Below are 14,100 nucleotides of genomic sequence, written 5' to 3' on the forward strand. Positions count from 1 at the left end.
CTAAGCCACTGTATAATAGTAGGTCTACTTAATAACAAAGACTGGATGATATTTGAGTCCCCATATGTATACCATATTTTAAAACGTTACTGCCCCTTTAATTTTCATATTAGACAACTGGGTCAGAGCATCTCCAAAATACGTTTTTTTTGATGTGCGACTGATCCATTACAGGACTTGCTACTAATGTCTAGGTATCAGATATCACAGGACTCCTTTGGTGTCTTGTGAAGTCGATGCCGTAACAGGTCAGAGCTGTTATGGCTTCATTAGGATACCCACAGAATGTGTCTAAAGTACTGACAAAGGTAGTTCTTCTGATCCATGAGAATCCTTGTGGTCATATCCCATGTGAATGTAGCAGCAGCACACATTTGTGGTCAATTGTTGTACTCCATCAGGCACAATATTCAACCGGTCAAAAGACCGAAAGTCTCTGTAGTGCGCCTACAGGGATTTTCGGTCTTTTGACAGGTTGAATATTGAAGTTTACCTCCCGAGGGTCTCTACTAGGGCCCATATAGTAGTGTTTACTGCATCAGGCATGCGCACAATCTCTGCACTGACACATGGGACTCCCCCGTTCCCAGGATTGCTGTGGGTCCCAGCAGTTGAACCACTAGTGATGATACTTTTATCATGCAGTCCTATGGATAAGTGCGGTTTACCCTTTTAATTGAAACCTGTCGGCTGCACTGATGAGAAACCTGATGGTCTGTTACTTCTGCGAGTCCTGACATACTGAGCCCTGCAGCACACACCAGCATTGCTAGAGAGATGAGACCATTGAGGCTCGCTGTCCTCGCCTCAGGACAGTGATTGACAGGTTTCTTTCCTGTTGTGCATTAAAATATGTTGGGGGCAGCCTCATCTGACTCATCTCTCTTGCATCACTGGTGCCATCTCAAAAGTGACAGACCGCTGAAATGAGCAGGTCCGTCACTACACTAGGCTGCCCTCAGTGGAGGGCAGGACAGTACAGCCGGCAGGTTCCTTTTAATATTCTGCACTATTGAAAGAAACATAAAACCTGTAAGGGAAGAGACTCTCCAGGAAGAGAGACCAAAATAAAAAACTATAATTAATAACATTAACCACCTTGTTATAATGAGTGAGATGGTATCTCTGATAAGTTGGCAGCTTCTCATTTTTTGAGATCCAAATTATTGTGCAGTTCTTTTCTTGCTGGAAACAAGTGCTGAATTGTTACTGTTTCTTTTTTCAATCTTTTATATTAAGTTCAAAACGAAACCTTACAACAACATAAATGCACCGCATAGACAAAGAAGGGGCCAGTATAGAAGAGAATATGCCGAGTCAGTACAATAATAAATCCCACCCCAAACATCCCCTCATTCTGGTCCCCTTCACAACCACAGAACATTAATAGCTAGCTCAATACAGCTTATCCATGGGCCCCGCAACTTTTCAAATTTGAGAAAACTACCCCATTTCGGAAAAGTAGCTTTTTCATATATTAGTATGGTATTAACCTTCCTCGTAAATTCCTCTAGTGTAGGTGGAATAGAATGGATCCAGTGGAGAGCTATTAATTTCAGCAATCGTCCACCCCTGGGACTTACGCCACATAACCCAGAATACACACCTTAGGATCCCTGTATATACACTGTCAATAATGCCTAGTACCCCTCCCAAAATTTCCACAACTCTGCGCAATTCTATAGTAGATGTATTAAATCAGCTGGTTCATCCAAACATGTAGGACATTTGGTATCTGACCTCACCCCAATCTTGTGCAAAAATACAGGAGTTTTATAACATGTAAAAATTACAATTGAGATTATTTCCCACTTTTAGGCCTCATGCACACGACCGTTGTGTGCATCCGTGGCCGTTGTAACATAGTAACATAGTACATAAGGCCGAAAAAAGACATTTGTCCATCCAGTTCGGCCTGTTATCCTGCAAGTTGATCCAGAGGAAGACCCCTCTCTAGTAGCTATAGCCTGTAATATTATTAAGCTCCAGAAATACGTCCAGGCCCCTCTTGAATTCCTTTATTGTACTCACCATCACCACCTCCTCAGGCAGAGAGTTCCATATTCTCACTGCTCTTACCGTAAAGAATCCTTTTCTATGTTTGTGTACAAACCTTCTTTCCTCCAGGCGCAGAGGATGTCCCCTCGTCACAGTCACAGTCCTGGGGATAAATAGCTGATGGGATAGATCTCTGTACTGACCCTTGATATATTTATACATATTAATTAGATCTCCCCTCAGTCGTCTTTTTTCTAAAGTGAATAACTCTAATTTTGATAATCTTTCAGGGTACTGTAGTTGCCCCATTCCAGTTATTACTTTAGTTGCCCTCCTCTGGACCTTCTCCAGCTCTGCTATGTCTGCCTTGTTTACAGGAGCCCAGAACTGTACACAGTACTCCATGTGTGGTCTGACTAGCGATTTGTAAAGTGGTAGGACTATGTTCTTATCACGGGAATCTATGCCCCTTCTGATGCAACCCATAATCTTGTTGGCCTTGGCAGCAGCTGCCTGACACTGGTTTTTGCAGCTTAGTTTGCTGTTTATTAAAATTCCTAGATCCTTTTCCATGTCAGTGTTACCGAGTGTTTTACCATTTAGGCCTCGTTCACACTTCAGTGTTTGGTCAGTGATTTCCATCAGTGATTTGTGAGCCAAAACCAGAAGTGGAGCCTCCACAGACATGAGGTAGAAGGGAAAGATCTGCTCCTGTTCTGTGTTCAGAGTTGCACCTGGTTTTGGCTCACAAATCACTGATGGAAATCACTGACTAAACACTGAAGTGTGAACGAGGCCTTAGTATGTACGGTTGACTTGCATTTTTCCTTCCCATGTGCATAACTTTACATTTATCAGTGTTAAACCCCATCTGCCACTTATCTGCCCAAGCCTCCAGTCTATCCAGATCCCTTTGTAGTAGTATACTGTCCTCATCAGTGTAAATTACTTTACACAGTTTAGTGTCATCTGCGAAAATTTATACTTTACTGTGCAAGCCTTCTACAAGATCATTAATAAATATATTGAAGAGAATAGGGCCCAATACTGACCCCTGAGGTACTCCACTAGTGACAGTGACCCAATCTGAGTGTGTACCGTTAATAACCACCCTCTGTTTTCTATCACTGAGCCAGTTACTTACCCACTTACAGACGTTTTCTCCCAGTCCGAGCATTCTCATTTTATATACTAACCTTTTATGTGGTACAGTGTCAAATGCTTTGGAGAAGTCCAGATATACGACATCCATTGATTCGCCGCTGTCAAGTCTAGAACTTACCTCCTCATAGAAACTGATTAAATTAGTCTGACATGACCGATCCCTCACGAAGCCATGCTGATATGGCGTTATTTGCTTATTTCTGTTGAGATGCTCTAATATAGCATCTCTCAGAAAACCTTCAAACAGTTTACCCACAACAGATGTTAAACTTACCGGCCTATAGTTTCCAGGGTCTGTTTTTGGCCCCTTTTTGAATATTGGCACCACATATGCCATGCGCCAATCCTGTGGGACATTCCCTGTCAGTATAGAGTCTGCAAATATCAGAAATAAGGGTCTGGCTATGACATTACTTAATTCCTTTAGGATACGGGGGTGTATGTCATCCGGTCCTGGCGATTTGTCTATTTTAATCTTTTTAAGTCGCTGATGTACTTCTTCCTGGGTCAGACAGGACACTTTTAATGGGGAATTTATTTTTACATTCTGCATGTCATCTGACAATTTATTTTCCTCAGTGAATACATTGGAGAAAAAAATATTTAACAGCTTTGCTTTCTCCTCATCGCTCTCTGCGACTTCCCCCTTATTACTCTTTAAAGGGCCGACACCTTCAGATTTATACTTTTTAACATTTATATAATTGAAGAATATTTTAGGGTTAGTTTTACTCTCTTTGGCAATTAATCTCTCGGTCTCTAGTTTGGCCGCTTTTATTTGTTTTTTACATGTTCTATTTTTATCCTTATAGTTTTTCAGTGCTTCCGTGCTCCCCTCCTGTTTCAGTGAATGATATGCTTTCTTTTTGTCATTTATTGCTTTCGTTACAGTTCTATTTATCCACATTGGTTTCTTTTTATTCCTTAACCTTTTATTACCATACGGTATGTACTTCTCACAATGAGATTTTAGGATGTTTTTAAAGATATCCCATTTTGTGGCTGTATTTTTATTTTTGAGGACTTTGTCCCAGTTAGTTTGGCCTATGGCCTCTCTTAGTTGGCTAAATTTAGCTTTTTTGAAGTTTGGTATTTTTGTTCCTCCCTGTAGAAACGCTCTTTTGAATGATAATTGGAAGGTTATTACTTTGTGGTCACTATTTCCCAGGTGTCCCCCAACCTGCACGTCTGTTGTTCTGTCCGGCCTATTGGTTAATACTAAGTCCAGTATGGCCGTCCCTCTAGTCGGGTCCTGAACCAGTTGGGAGAGGTAATTGTCTTTGGTTATTGCCAAGAACCTGTTTCCTTTATGAGATATACAAGTTTCAGTTTCCCAGTCTATATCTGGGTAGTTGAAGTCCCCCATAATAACCACCTCATTATGATTTGCCGCCTCATCTATCTCGTTTAGTAATAGATTTTCTGTAAACTCTGGTATATTAGGTTGTGCCGTTTTCAGTTTTTTTTCGCGGACCCATTGACTTTCAATGGGTCCGTGGAAAAATCGGAAAATGCACCGTTTTGCAGCCGAGGCCGTGATCCGTGTATCCTGTCCGTCAAAAAAATATGACCTGTCCTATTTTTTTTGACGGACAACGGTTCACGGACCCATTCAAGTCAATGGGTCCGTGAAAGAACACGGATGCACACAAGATTGGCATCCGTGTCCGTGATCCGTGGCCGTAGGTTGCTTTCATACAGACGGATCCGAAGATCCGTCTGCATAAAAGCTTTTTCTGATCTAAGTTTTCACTTCGTGAAAACTCATTTCCGACAGTATATTCTAACACAGAAGCGTTCCCATGGTGATGGGGACGCTTCTAGTTAGAATACACTGCAAACTTGGTACAAGACTGCCCCCTGCTGCCTGGCACCACCCGATCTCTTACAGAGCTCCCGGCCGGTCACAGACATCGCAGCAGCAAGCAGGTAAGTATGAATCTTCTACAATTGTACTATTGCTAAGTAACCATGGCAACCAGGGATGCAGTAGCTTCCTGGTTGCCATGGTTACCGATCGGAGCCCCAGCGATTAAACTGGGACTCCGATCGGAACTCCGCTGCCACCAATGATGGGGGGGGGGGGGGGAATGGGAGGCCGCACACTGCCACCAATGGTTGTTACTACTATAGAGAGAGGGGGGCCGATGGTGGGCGCACACTGTGCCACCAACGATTTTTAACTATAGAGGGAGGAAGGGGGGGGGGGGGCGATGGTGGGCGCACACTGTGCCACCAACGATATTCAAACTGGGGAGGGGGGGGGTCTGCCCCCTGCTGCCTGACAGCCCTGATCTCTTACAGGAGAATATGATAGTACAATTAACCCCTTTAGGTGCCGCACCTGAAGAGGTTAATTGTGCTATCATATCCCCCTGTAAGAGATCGGGTGGTGCCAGGCAGCAGGGGGCAGTCTTGTACCAAGTTTGCAGTGTATTCTAACCTGAAGCGTCCCCATCACCATGGGAACGCCTCTGTGTTAGAATATACTGTCGGAAATGAGTTTCACGATGTAGCTCATATCCGACAGTATATTCTAACGTAGAGGCGTTCCCATGGTGATGGGGACGCTTCAAGTTATGTTCGGGTGTCCGCCTGGCCGTGCGGAGGCAAGCGGATCCGTCCAGACTTATAATGTAAGTCAATGGGGACGGATCCGTTTGAAGATGACACACTGTGGCTCAATTTTCAAACGGATCCGTCCCACATTGACTTTCAATGTAAAGTCTGGACGGATCCGTCTGAGGCTACTTTCACACTTAGAAATGTTTTAACAATATAATGCAGACGGCTCTGAACGGAGCCACCGTCTGCATTATGAACACAAGTGTGAAAGTAAAGGGACTCCTGACTTTACATTGAAAGTCAATGGGGACGGATCCGTTTGCAATTGCACCATATTGTGTCAACTTCAAACGGATCCGTCCCCATTGACTTGCATTGTAATTCAGGACGGATCCGTTTGGCTCCGTACGGCCAGGCGGACGCCAAAACGACTTTTTTTTCATGTCCGTGGATCCTCCAAAAATCAAGGAAGACCCACGGACGAAAAAACGGTCACGGATCACGGACCCACGGACCCTGTTTTTGTGGACCGTGAAAAAAAACTGTCGTGTGCATGAGGCCTAATTCAAAGAGGACTGAGGTGCTGCTTCAGGAATATCAGACCACTTGTCCTGCGATATGCTTCCCAAATCTACCTCCCACTTGTGCATGCGATCCAAACCATGTTGGCAGGGAAGAGTTACCTTTTTAGTCAAAGCAGTATAAGTGTGCCAAAAGAATAAAATAAAAAAAAAGCACCTATGAGGGGAATTGTTAGTGTTTTTGACTACTAGCCACTGTAATGGAAGAAATTTACTGTTTTTAGGTTTTAGAAAAAATAAATAATTCAAAACCGAATCTCTAGTTCTGATGAAATGTCTTGTTTGGTAATATAGTCAGATGTCTGTTTAAATCCTCTACCTACAGTTTCAAATAGACACTAAGGGGGTCATTTATTAAGAATGGCATTTTAGACCTGGATCTTAATAACCCCTATATCTGGCACAGCCCTTTACATAACTCGGCGCATCCAGCGCCAGTCTAATTGTAAACCAGCTTCATAGCAGTCTTACATTTAGACCATTTTCTATGCCTAAAACAGGTGTAGAAAATGATCAATGGGACAGGACTACCTGCCTATGGCGACCCACTTTTTTAGACCGGGCATGAGTGTGGAGAAGTCGCAGATTGTGGCGCAAAGGACCTTTGTGCTGCAATGTGTGTCAGAAATACACCTAATTTTGGTGTATTTCTGCTTGATAAATGACCCCACAAATCCCTATGAGATAAGCCATTTTCAGGCCAATTTTTGGGTAAAAGCATTCATAAGAACGCTCATTCCCAATAATTGGCCTATGTAATCATTACAACCGATCATCCAAAAAACGAGCAAACTCTCATTTGTCATCTAATTAGCATCTTTCATTAGAATGAAAGATGCCTGATTATTGGCAGCACATTCCGCTGTGTAATCAGGCATTGCTGCTGATAATGAATGCAGCTGAATGAGGGTGGAATGATTGTTTCTCCTTCATTCACTTTGCATTGGTCTGTGTAATAAGCTGAAGCAAATGATATGTTTATCAATTGGCGCTCATCCTGCCCAAACATTGGGCAGTGTGATGGGTCCTTTAGGCTGGATGTTTGATTGGAAGCAATTCACGTAAGTGTATTCTGAGGCCCCTTTTCTAATGATGTCTTTTGGCCTTATATAGCTTAGAATACGTTAGCTGTTAGGGAACACAACACTTTAGTTGTTTGTTATCATTTTGATTTCTCAACCTTGCTGCCCACACATAGAAAGGAAAGTGCAACATGAAAGAGATTACATTCTAAATGGTGCATTGTAGAGAAAATTGGTCGCTTTAATGAAAGCCAGTTTGCAGTGATTTCAGGCTTCCAATAAGCCGACTCACTGAATTTTTGTGTTGACATTTTGTAACCCTAAAAAAAAAAGAAAATTTTAGAGCCTTGAATGCTTAAATGTTTGGAAATGATGGCGTATACTCCTCATGAATGTAAGCCTTTCTTTTTGTGGAATGGGATGGAATGCTTTCCACATCCGAATGTCTGTTCCGCAAAAAGATAGAACATTGAATTTAATAGGTATGAAAAAATGTGAATTCAACACGGACTGCATCCGTATTTTGCAGATCCGCAATTTGCTTGTCACAAACCTGATATGGTTGTGTGCATGACGCCTAAATCACTGAATTTCTGAACTTTTTTTAAATTTAACTGTGTGGTTATCATTATAAACAACAAATAGGCAATCGCTAAAATAAATGAGCTTTCTACCTCTCGGAACAGGCCGGTGAATTATATTTCTCACTTCTGTCTATTTTCTTTTGTGTCCTTAATATTCTTGAACTTTGATTTGTAGAGTGTGAACCAATTGAAGCCATAGCCAAATTTGACTATGTGGGGCGATCCGCTCGAGAGTTGTCTTTTAAGAAAGGTGCATCCCTTCTCTTGTACCATCGTGCATCTGAAGACTGGTGGGAAGGACGACACAATGGAATCGATGGCCTAGTGCCCCACCAGTACATTGTTGTACAAGACATGTAAGATTTTTCATTTACATTTATTAGAAAATGATTTTGGCACAGGTGCACTCATATAAACACTTGATCTCTTTACTTTTTAGGGATGATACATTTTCAGATTCTATGAGTCAGAAGGCTGATAGTGAAACTAGCAGTGGTCCGGTGACTGAAGATAAGTCATCATGTAAAGACATAAACTCCCCAACTGACCGACACCCAGATTTATATTCGGGCAGGTAAGACGTTCTCTAGTGTCCCATACCCTTTCTGCTAAAATATTTAGTTTAGGACATGAGGATTCCCATAGAATCTATATTTTATCTGTCTTTTACAATAAGGGATTTTTATTGTAAGATCATGTTTTAAATTTAAACCATGAAGGCATTTCTAACAAAACTTTTCCTTCTATTGATTTTGCAGACACAAAAGGCGAACAGATCTAGCACCACCTTCTCGCCGTTCAGGCAGGTCTAACGACAGTCACTGCCCAGTACATCCTCCACAGTCTCTCAACAACTCATCGATGGAAATTGTATCTTCCAATATTTCAAGCCATTGTAGCCCGCGTGCCCTTCTACAGAATCGCAACCTTAACACTGACAGCCCTGAACGTAGACGTAAGCCAGGCCATGGAAGTCTGACCAACATAAGTCGGCATGAGTCTTTAAAAAAGCTTGACAGTCCTCCTATACGAAGGTCTACATCATCAGGACAGTACACTAATTTTAATGACCACAAGACTCTCGACCCAGAGAGGATTGCTCAGGTATATAAAGGGAGTTAAAGTATTGTGCACAACTTAAAAATACAAAAGCTTATTATATGACACAATATTTCCCTTCTGCCCCATAAAAATGACCTTTATCATTTTTGTAAAGTAAGTGAAGGTTCACCCTTTGCACAGCATTGAGTAAATATACAGAGCAGTGCAGACCAAAGGTTTCTTCAATATATTTTATGCTTTTATTTTTGTTGCCTTACTTCTTGCACTATAGCAGTAATGGGGAAAATCCTTGTAATAACTTATTTAAAGGAGTTGTCCGGGTTTAGAGCTGAACCTGGACGTAAGCTCCCCTTCACTCGTTTAGCCTGTATGAGTGGAGTATAGCACAGGACAGGGGCTGTTTGTTTACTGCTGGTGACATACTCTGCTTTTTCTCAGTATGCTAGGACGAGGCTTCCGCCTAGCAGTGATCCCGGAGACTTCACTGTCACTAATGAGCAGTCTTTAGTGCTGCGCTTGCCTGTAAAACAGACTAGGGCAGTGCTAAAGACCGCCTATTTGTGCCGATGACATCGCTGATTCAATGCTAGGCGGAAGCCTCTGCCTAGCATACCCATGAGATGCCTGGTAAGTCACCGGTAGTGAAGAAAAAGCCCTTGGCCTGCCTGATGCAGGGCAAGGAGGAGCATTGGAGCAAGAAATGCTCCACTCATGCATGCTAAATGAGTGAAGTGGAGCTTATGTCTGGGTACAGGAACAACCCCTTTAACTGTGTTTTTGGTGCAGTCAGAACCCATCCCTGTAGACATCACTGAGCCATGATGCACAGGACATATCTCTCCCACTGACTGCATCATTGTGCAAAAGACCAATTCAACAACACATGAGGAAGATTTATCATCACCCTTGCGCGTGAAAAGTGGCGTTAAAAATGTGCACCTTCAATAGTCGAGTGTTCCCCCTTGTATGTGCATGCTTGGCCCAGTGTTCTCAATGGGGAGAGGGGGGTATGCTGCTGCCAGACGCCTCTGGTGGCAGCCTATTTTCCTTGAGAACAAAAGGATTAAGTTTTAAAATTCAACATACCTGTTCATCGTCGCCCCAGGAGACACATGAGAGAGTTGGCTTTTTGGCTGACCTTACACAAAGGCCTTATTCAGACAGCCATAGTGTTCTGCGGATCCGCAAAACACGGATACCGGCCGTGTGCGTTCCGCAATTTGCAGACCGCTCATGGCCACAACCATTATAGGAAATGCCTATTCTTGTCCACAATCGTGGACAAGAATAGGACATGCTCTATCCTTTCTGCGGAACGGAACCACGGATGCGGACAGCACACAGTGTGCTGTCTGCACCTTTTGCGGCGTCATTTAAATGAATAGGTCTGCACCCGTTCCGCACCCGTTCATACGGCAGTCTGAATAGGCCCTTATACGTATGGGTACCTTAATGCAGTTAAGTAAAAAGCAAATAGCATTCAAATGAATGTCCTATTGTTCTGGCATATTGTCCTTCTGCTACCATAAAACGTGAATAGATCTTAACTTTTTTGTTCTTTCCATAAATATTTTGAAAAGTCTTTGTATGTGCTCAGATGTTCCTTTTCATGTAATTAAAGTGGTATTCCAGTAATTTTAAGTTATCCCCTAGCCACAGGATAGGGATAACTATTAAATCAAGAGTCCTACCTCTGGGACCCCCACTGATCATGTGAATGGGGGCCGCATACCCCTCTGGGACCCCCAAAATAATCGGTGCAGCAAGCCGAGCATGTGCACTGCCACTCTGTTTATTTCTATGAGTGCTGTACTCTATCTATGCCAGTCCCACAGAGATGAATGGAGTGTAGCATATGCTCAAAGTGCAATTCCATTCATTTCAAGGGGCCCTTCAAGAGTACAGGGCGTGATCAGTGAGGGTCCCAGCGGTAGGACCATGTGGATAGGGGATAACTTCAAATTTCCAGAATGCCCCATTATAGCTGGTTTATTGTAGTTTATGTATCTTATTAATGATAAATATGTATTTTAGAGAATTCTAGAGCTGCTGTCTAGTCTCTTTATTTTTGTATCTTAAGCAGGACATAGAAGAGACCATGAACTCGGCCCTAAATGAGCTACGTGAGCTTGAACTACAGAGTTCTGCAAAGCATGCACCAGATGTTGTACTGGATACACTCGAGCAAATAAAGAACTCGCCCTCCTCAGCAACATCAACAGAGTCTCTGAGTCCTCTTCACAATGTCCTGCTCAGGAACACAGAGCCACAAATCCGGCGTAGCACTAGCACATCCAATGATACAATGAGCACATTCAAGCCCATGATTACCCCTCGAATGGGTATACAGTTAAAGCCTCCAGCTTTAAGGCCAAAACCTATTGTGTTACCAAAAACTAACCCTGGCTTAGGACCCTCCCAGGCCACTCAAGGGGCTGCTGACAAATCATGCACAATGTAATGTCATTGTGACTAGTACCTTATGTGAACAAATGCCATGATATCATTGGTGGCATCTTTGTACTGGAACTAGAATAAAACACTAGCGTCTACACTAAATTTTTACTACAAGAAACTGGACTGTGTTGTGAGTTTACAGCTGTAGAGTCCCATAGACGCATACTTGAAGATTTGATGCTGCTGATGCAACGTCACAACGGCTTCTCACTTATGTTACAGACTTCTCAATCTGAATTGCCCACAATATATCTATAATAGATGAGAAGTGTCCATTTATTTTACTTTACAACTCATAGTGAGTCACGGATCAGGTGTATTTGGTTTGCAGAGCAGCCTAAAGAAAACCCATTAGTAGTTTGTTCCATAGAACGTTTGCATTACATTCCTTTGGGGCCTTACTGCTTGCTAAAGAAACCTGTGGTAGATCCTGGACCGGAACTAACCCTTCTAACCACTCCTATTGTGACTGTATATTGCCCCAGCATTCGTTATAATGGGGGAACATGTTAAGGTGTACCGTATGCATAGTCTGTGGTTCTTATGATGTGTAGACATGGATATGTCTCTATATATATGTTTCTGTGTAGAGATGAATATGTATGGAAAAAAGTAGTTTTGCACATGCACAATATACAGAGAGATGATCAATGTGCTGCTCTTCAGACACTCCTGTTCAGAAGCGTTAAGTTTAGGCATGTTTCTGTATAACCGCTCTTTATAGCCATGAAGCCAAAGTACCATATAGAATATAGATTTAGGGCAAATAAACACAAGGACCGCAACACAGGACACTACATAACGACATGCCTGGATTTTACTAAAAGTCATAGCAGGGCACATTGGATGATGATTCAGTGTCAGCACAGTATTAATATTAGCCCTGTATGTAATTATGTGTCGTGCCACTTAATATTTCTGTTGCCTCTTATATGTAACTTAATAATTTTCCTCCTACCTATCCATTAATCTGTTTTGGAGCAGCGTTTACCCCGCCATTGAAAAGTACAAACTGCACAATCTAATACAAAGGCCTGAAATCATGCTAATTATGTGTTATGTTAGGCCAACAATATTATACTGGTACTCCTTTTTATTGCTTTATTTTAAGAATTCATTTAGGGTTATTGTTTTTTGTATATATGATTTGTATATACTTTAAGCCAGTACATTGCTTGTGTGGCTTCTTTTTTATACTTTTTTTTTTGTACCTTTTTTTTTTTTTTTTTTTCCTCCTTTTGTAGGTTACTGAGTAGATCCATTCATGGTAGATACATGGTTTTACTTTAGTGCTATAAATCAGACTACATTGGCCCAGATAAGCATAGTGAAATGCAGCCAACCTCTCTAGCGATTCATTTGGGATTACACTTAGATTCTATCTATAGACTGCTCCACTTCTTTCCAATCTACGAAACAAAGCCTTCCTCTTTTAAACTACATTTGGGAGAATTATATTAAGATGTGAACAGCACTCCCATATCACAAATGTGGGACACAACAATAAAATCTACGTGATTGCTTATTTTTATTATGTAGTCTAATATTTTATTATCACCTTCCGTAATAATAAATGACAGACCATGAGGGGAGAGTGTATTATCCTTACTAAGCTTCCAGTGTATAGAAGCAAGTCCTTTATCTATAAGCTGTATACCTCCTCATTGCAGACTCGAGCCTGTAGTTAAAGCTGAGCCGAGGAGCTCTATGAGCGACCTGACTTTTCATATGCAGTCCTAACATGATCATAGATGAGACGCAGAACTCACAGGGACAAACTGGAATTCTCTTCAAGCACAGGTCTAGCCTGGTACTTGTTTTCTTCTGGTCTGTGTGACATAATAGAGTTAGTACATGTCTTTTCAACAGTTGGAACTGTGTATAATTGTTATAGACTGTGTATTCTTAGTAGAAGTAGTGTAGTACAAGAATATTTTAGAAGCAGTGCACCTGGTGTGCTGCCATATACATGTGTAGTTTGATGGTTTTAGGTATTGCAGTACTGTAGGTGGATGTGCACAGATGTACACAAGCAAGGCCCACAGGGAGGGAGTTCTTTCCAACTCTTGCACAGCCAGGTGTCCGTATTGTCTGTCCATTCGGATTACAGTACTGATAGCGCAGTTTTTGTTGACTGTTAATTCTTTGTGTTGGTGTACATCCGTAGTATGTACATGTGAAAGTGCCTTTAAACTTTTAGAGGAACTTCCAACTTTTTACTCTGTGTAATACATTTCCTTACATTCAATTTCACTCTCAAAAAAAGTAAAGCTGAAAAAAAAAAAGTTTGACTTTCATTTCAAGGACTCATGTGTGATGTTAAATGGTTGTGATGATGCACTTTTATGTATATGACTGTACATTTTGGCATGTACCATTACAGGCTTCAAAGTCCATCCAGGTTTGTTCCTCCGTAGACTTTCTTTATAATAAAGAATATAGTTCTGTCATCAGCTGCCATCTCTGTTGTTTTGTACACTTGCAGACCAGACAAGATAGAAGATGTGGGGTGGGAAATACACACATAGTAGATTGGGTCTCAATATTTTAAAGAAGGCCTTTTAGGGATTCTTGAAGATGTTAAAGGGGTTGTGCACGGCTTTTGCTTTTTTTTTTTTTTTAAGTCAAATCAACCCACCTATCCAGTAGGACATGTAAAGATAAGTA

General features: G+C 41.8%; 1 protein-coding gene across 3 annotated transcripts in view; it reads left to right on the forward strand.

Moving 5' to 3' along the window:
- The window catches only part of SRGAP1 (SLIT-ROBO Rho GTPase activating protein 1), a 234,171-nt gene extending 220,288 nt beyond the window's left edge, over window positions 1-13,883 (forward strand). For all 3 annotated transcript variants that reach the window (XM_044280541.1, XM_044280542.1, XM_044280540.1), the window contains 4 exons: window positions 8,090-8,270; window positions 8,354-8,488; window positions 8,673-9,018; window positions 11,060-13,883. In XM_044280541.1, the coding sequence (XP_044136476.1) occupies window positions 8,090-8,270; window positions 8,354-8,488; window positions 8,673-9,018; window positions 11,060-11,437 (1,040 nt within the window). In that variant the 3' untranslated portion in view covers window positions 11,438-13,883. The remainder of the gene's footprint in view (window positions 1-8,089; window positions 8,271-8,353; window positions 8,489-8,672; window positions 9,019-11,059) is intronic.
- The last annotated feature ends 217 nt before the right edge of the window (window positions 13,884-14,100 follow it).

Source organism: Bufo gargarizans, chromosome 2, assembly GCF_014858855.1.
Source record: "Bufo gargarizans isolate SCDJY-AF-19 chromosome 2, ASM1485885v1, whole genome shotgun sequence".
NCBI classification, from domain to species: domain Eukaryota; kingdom Metazoa; phylum Chordata; class Amphibia; order Anura; family Bufonidae; genus Bufo; species Bufo gargarizans.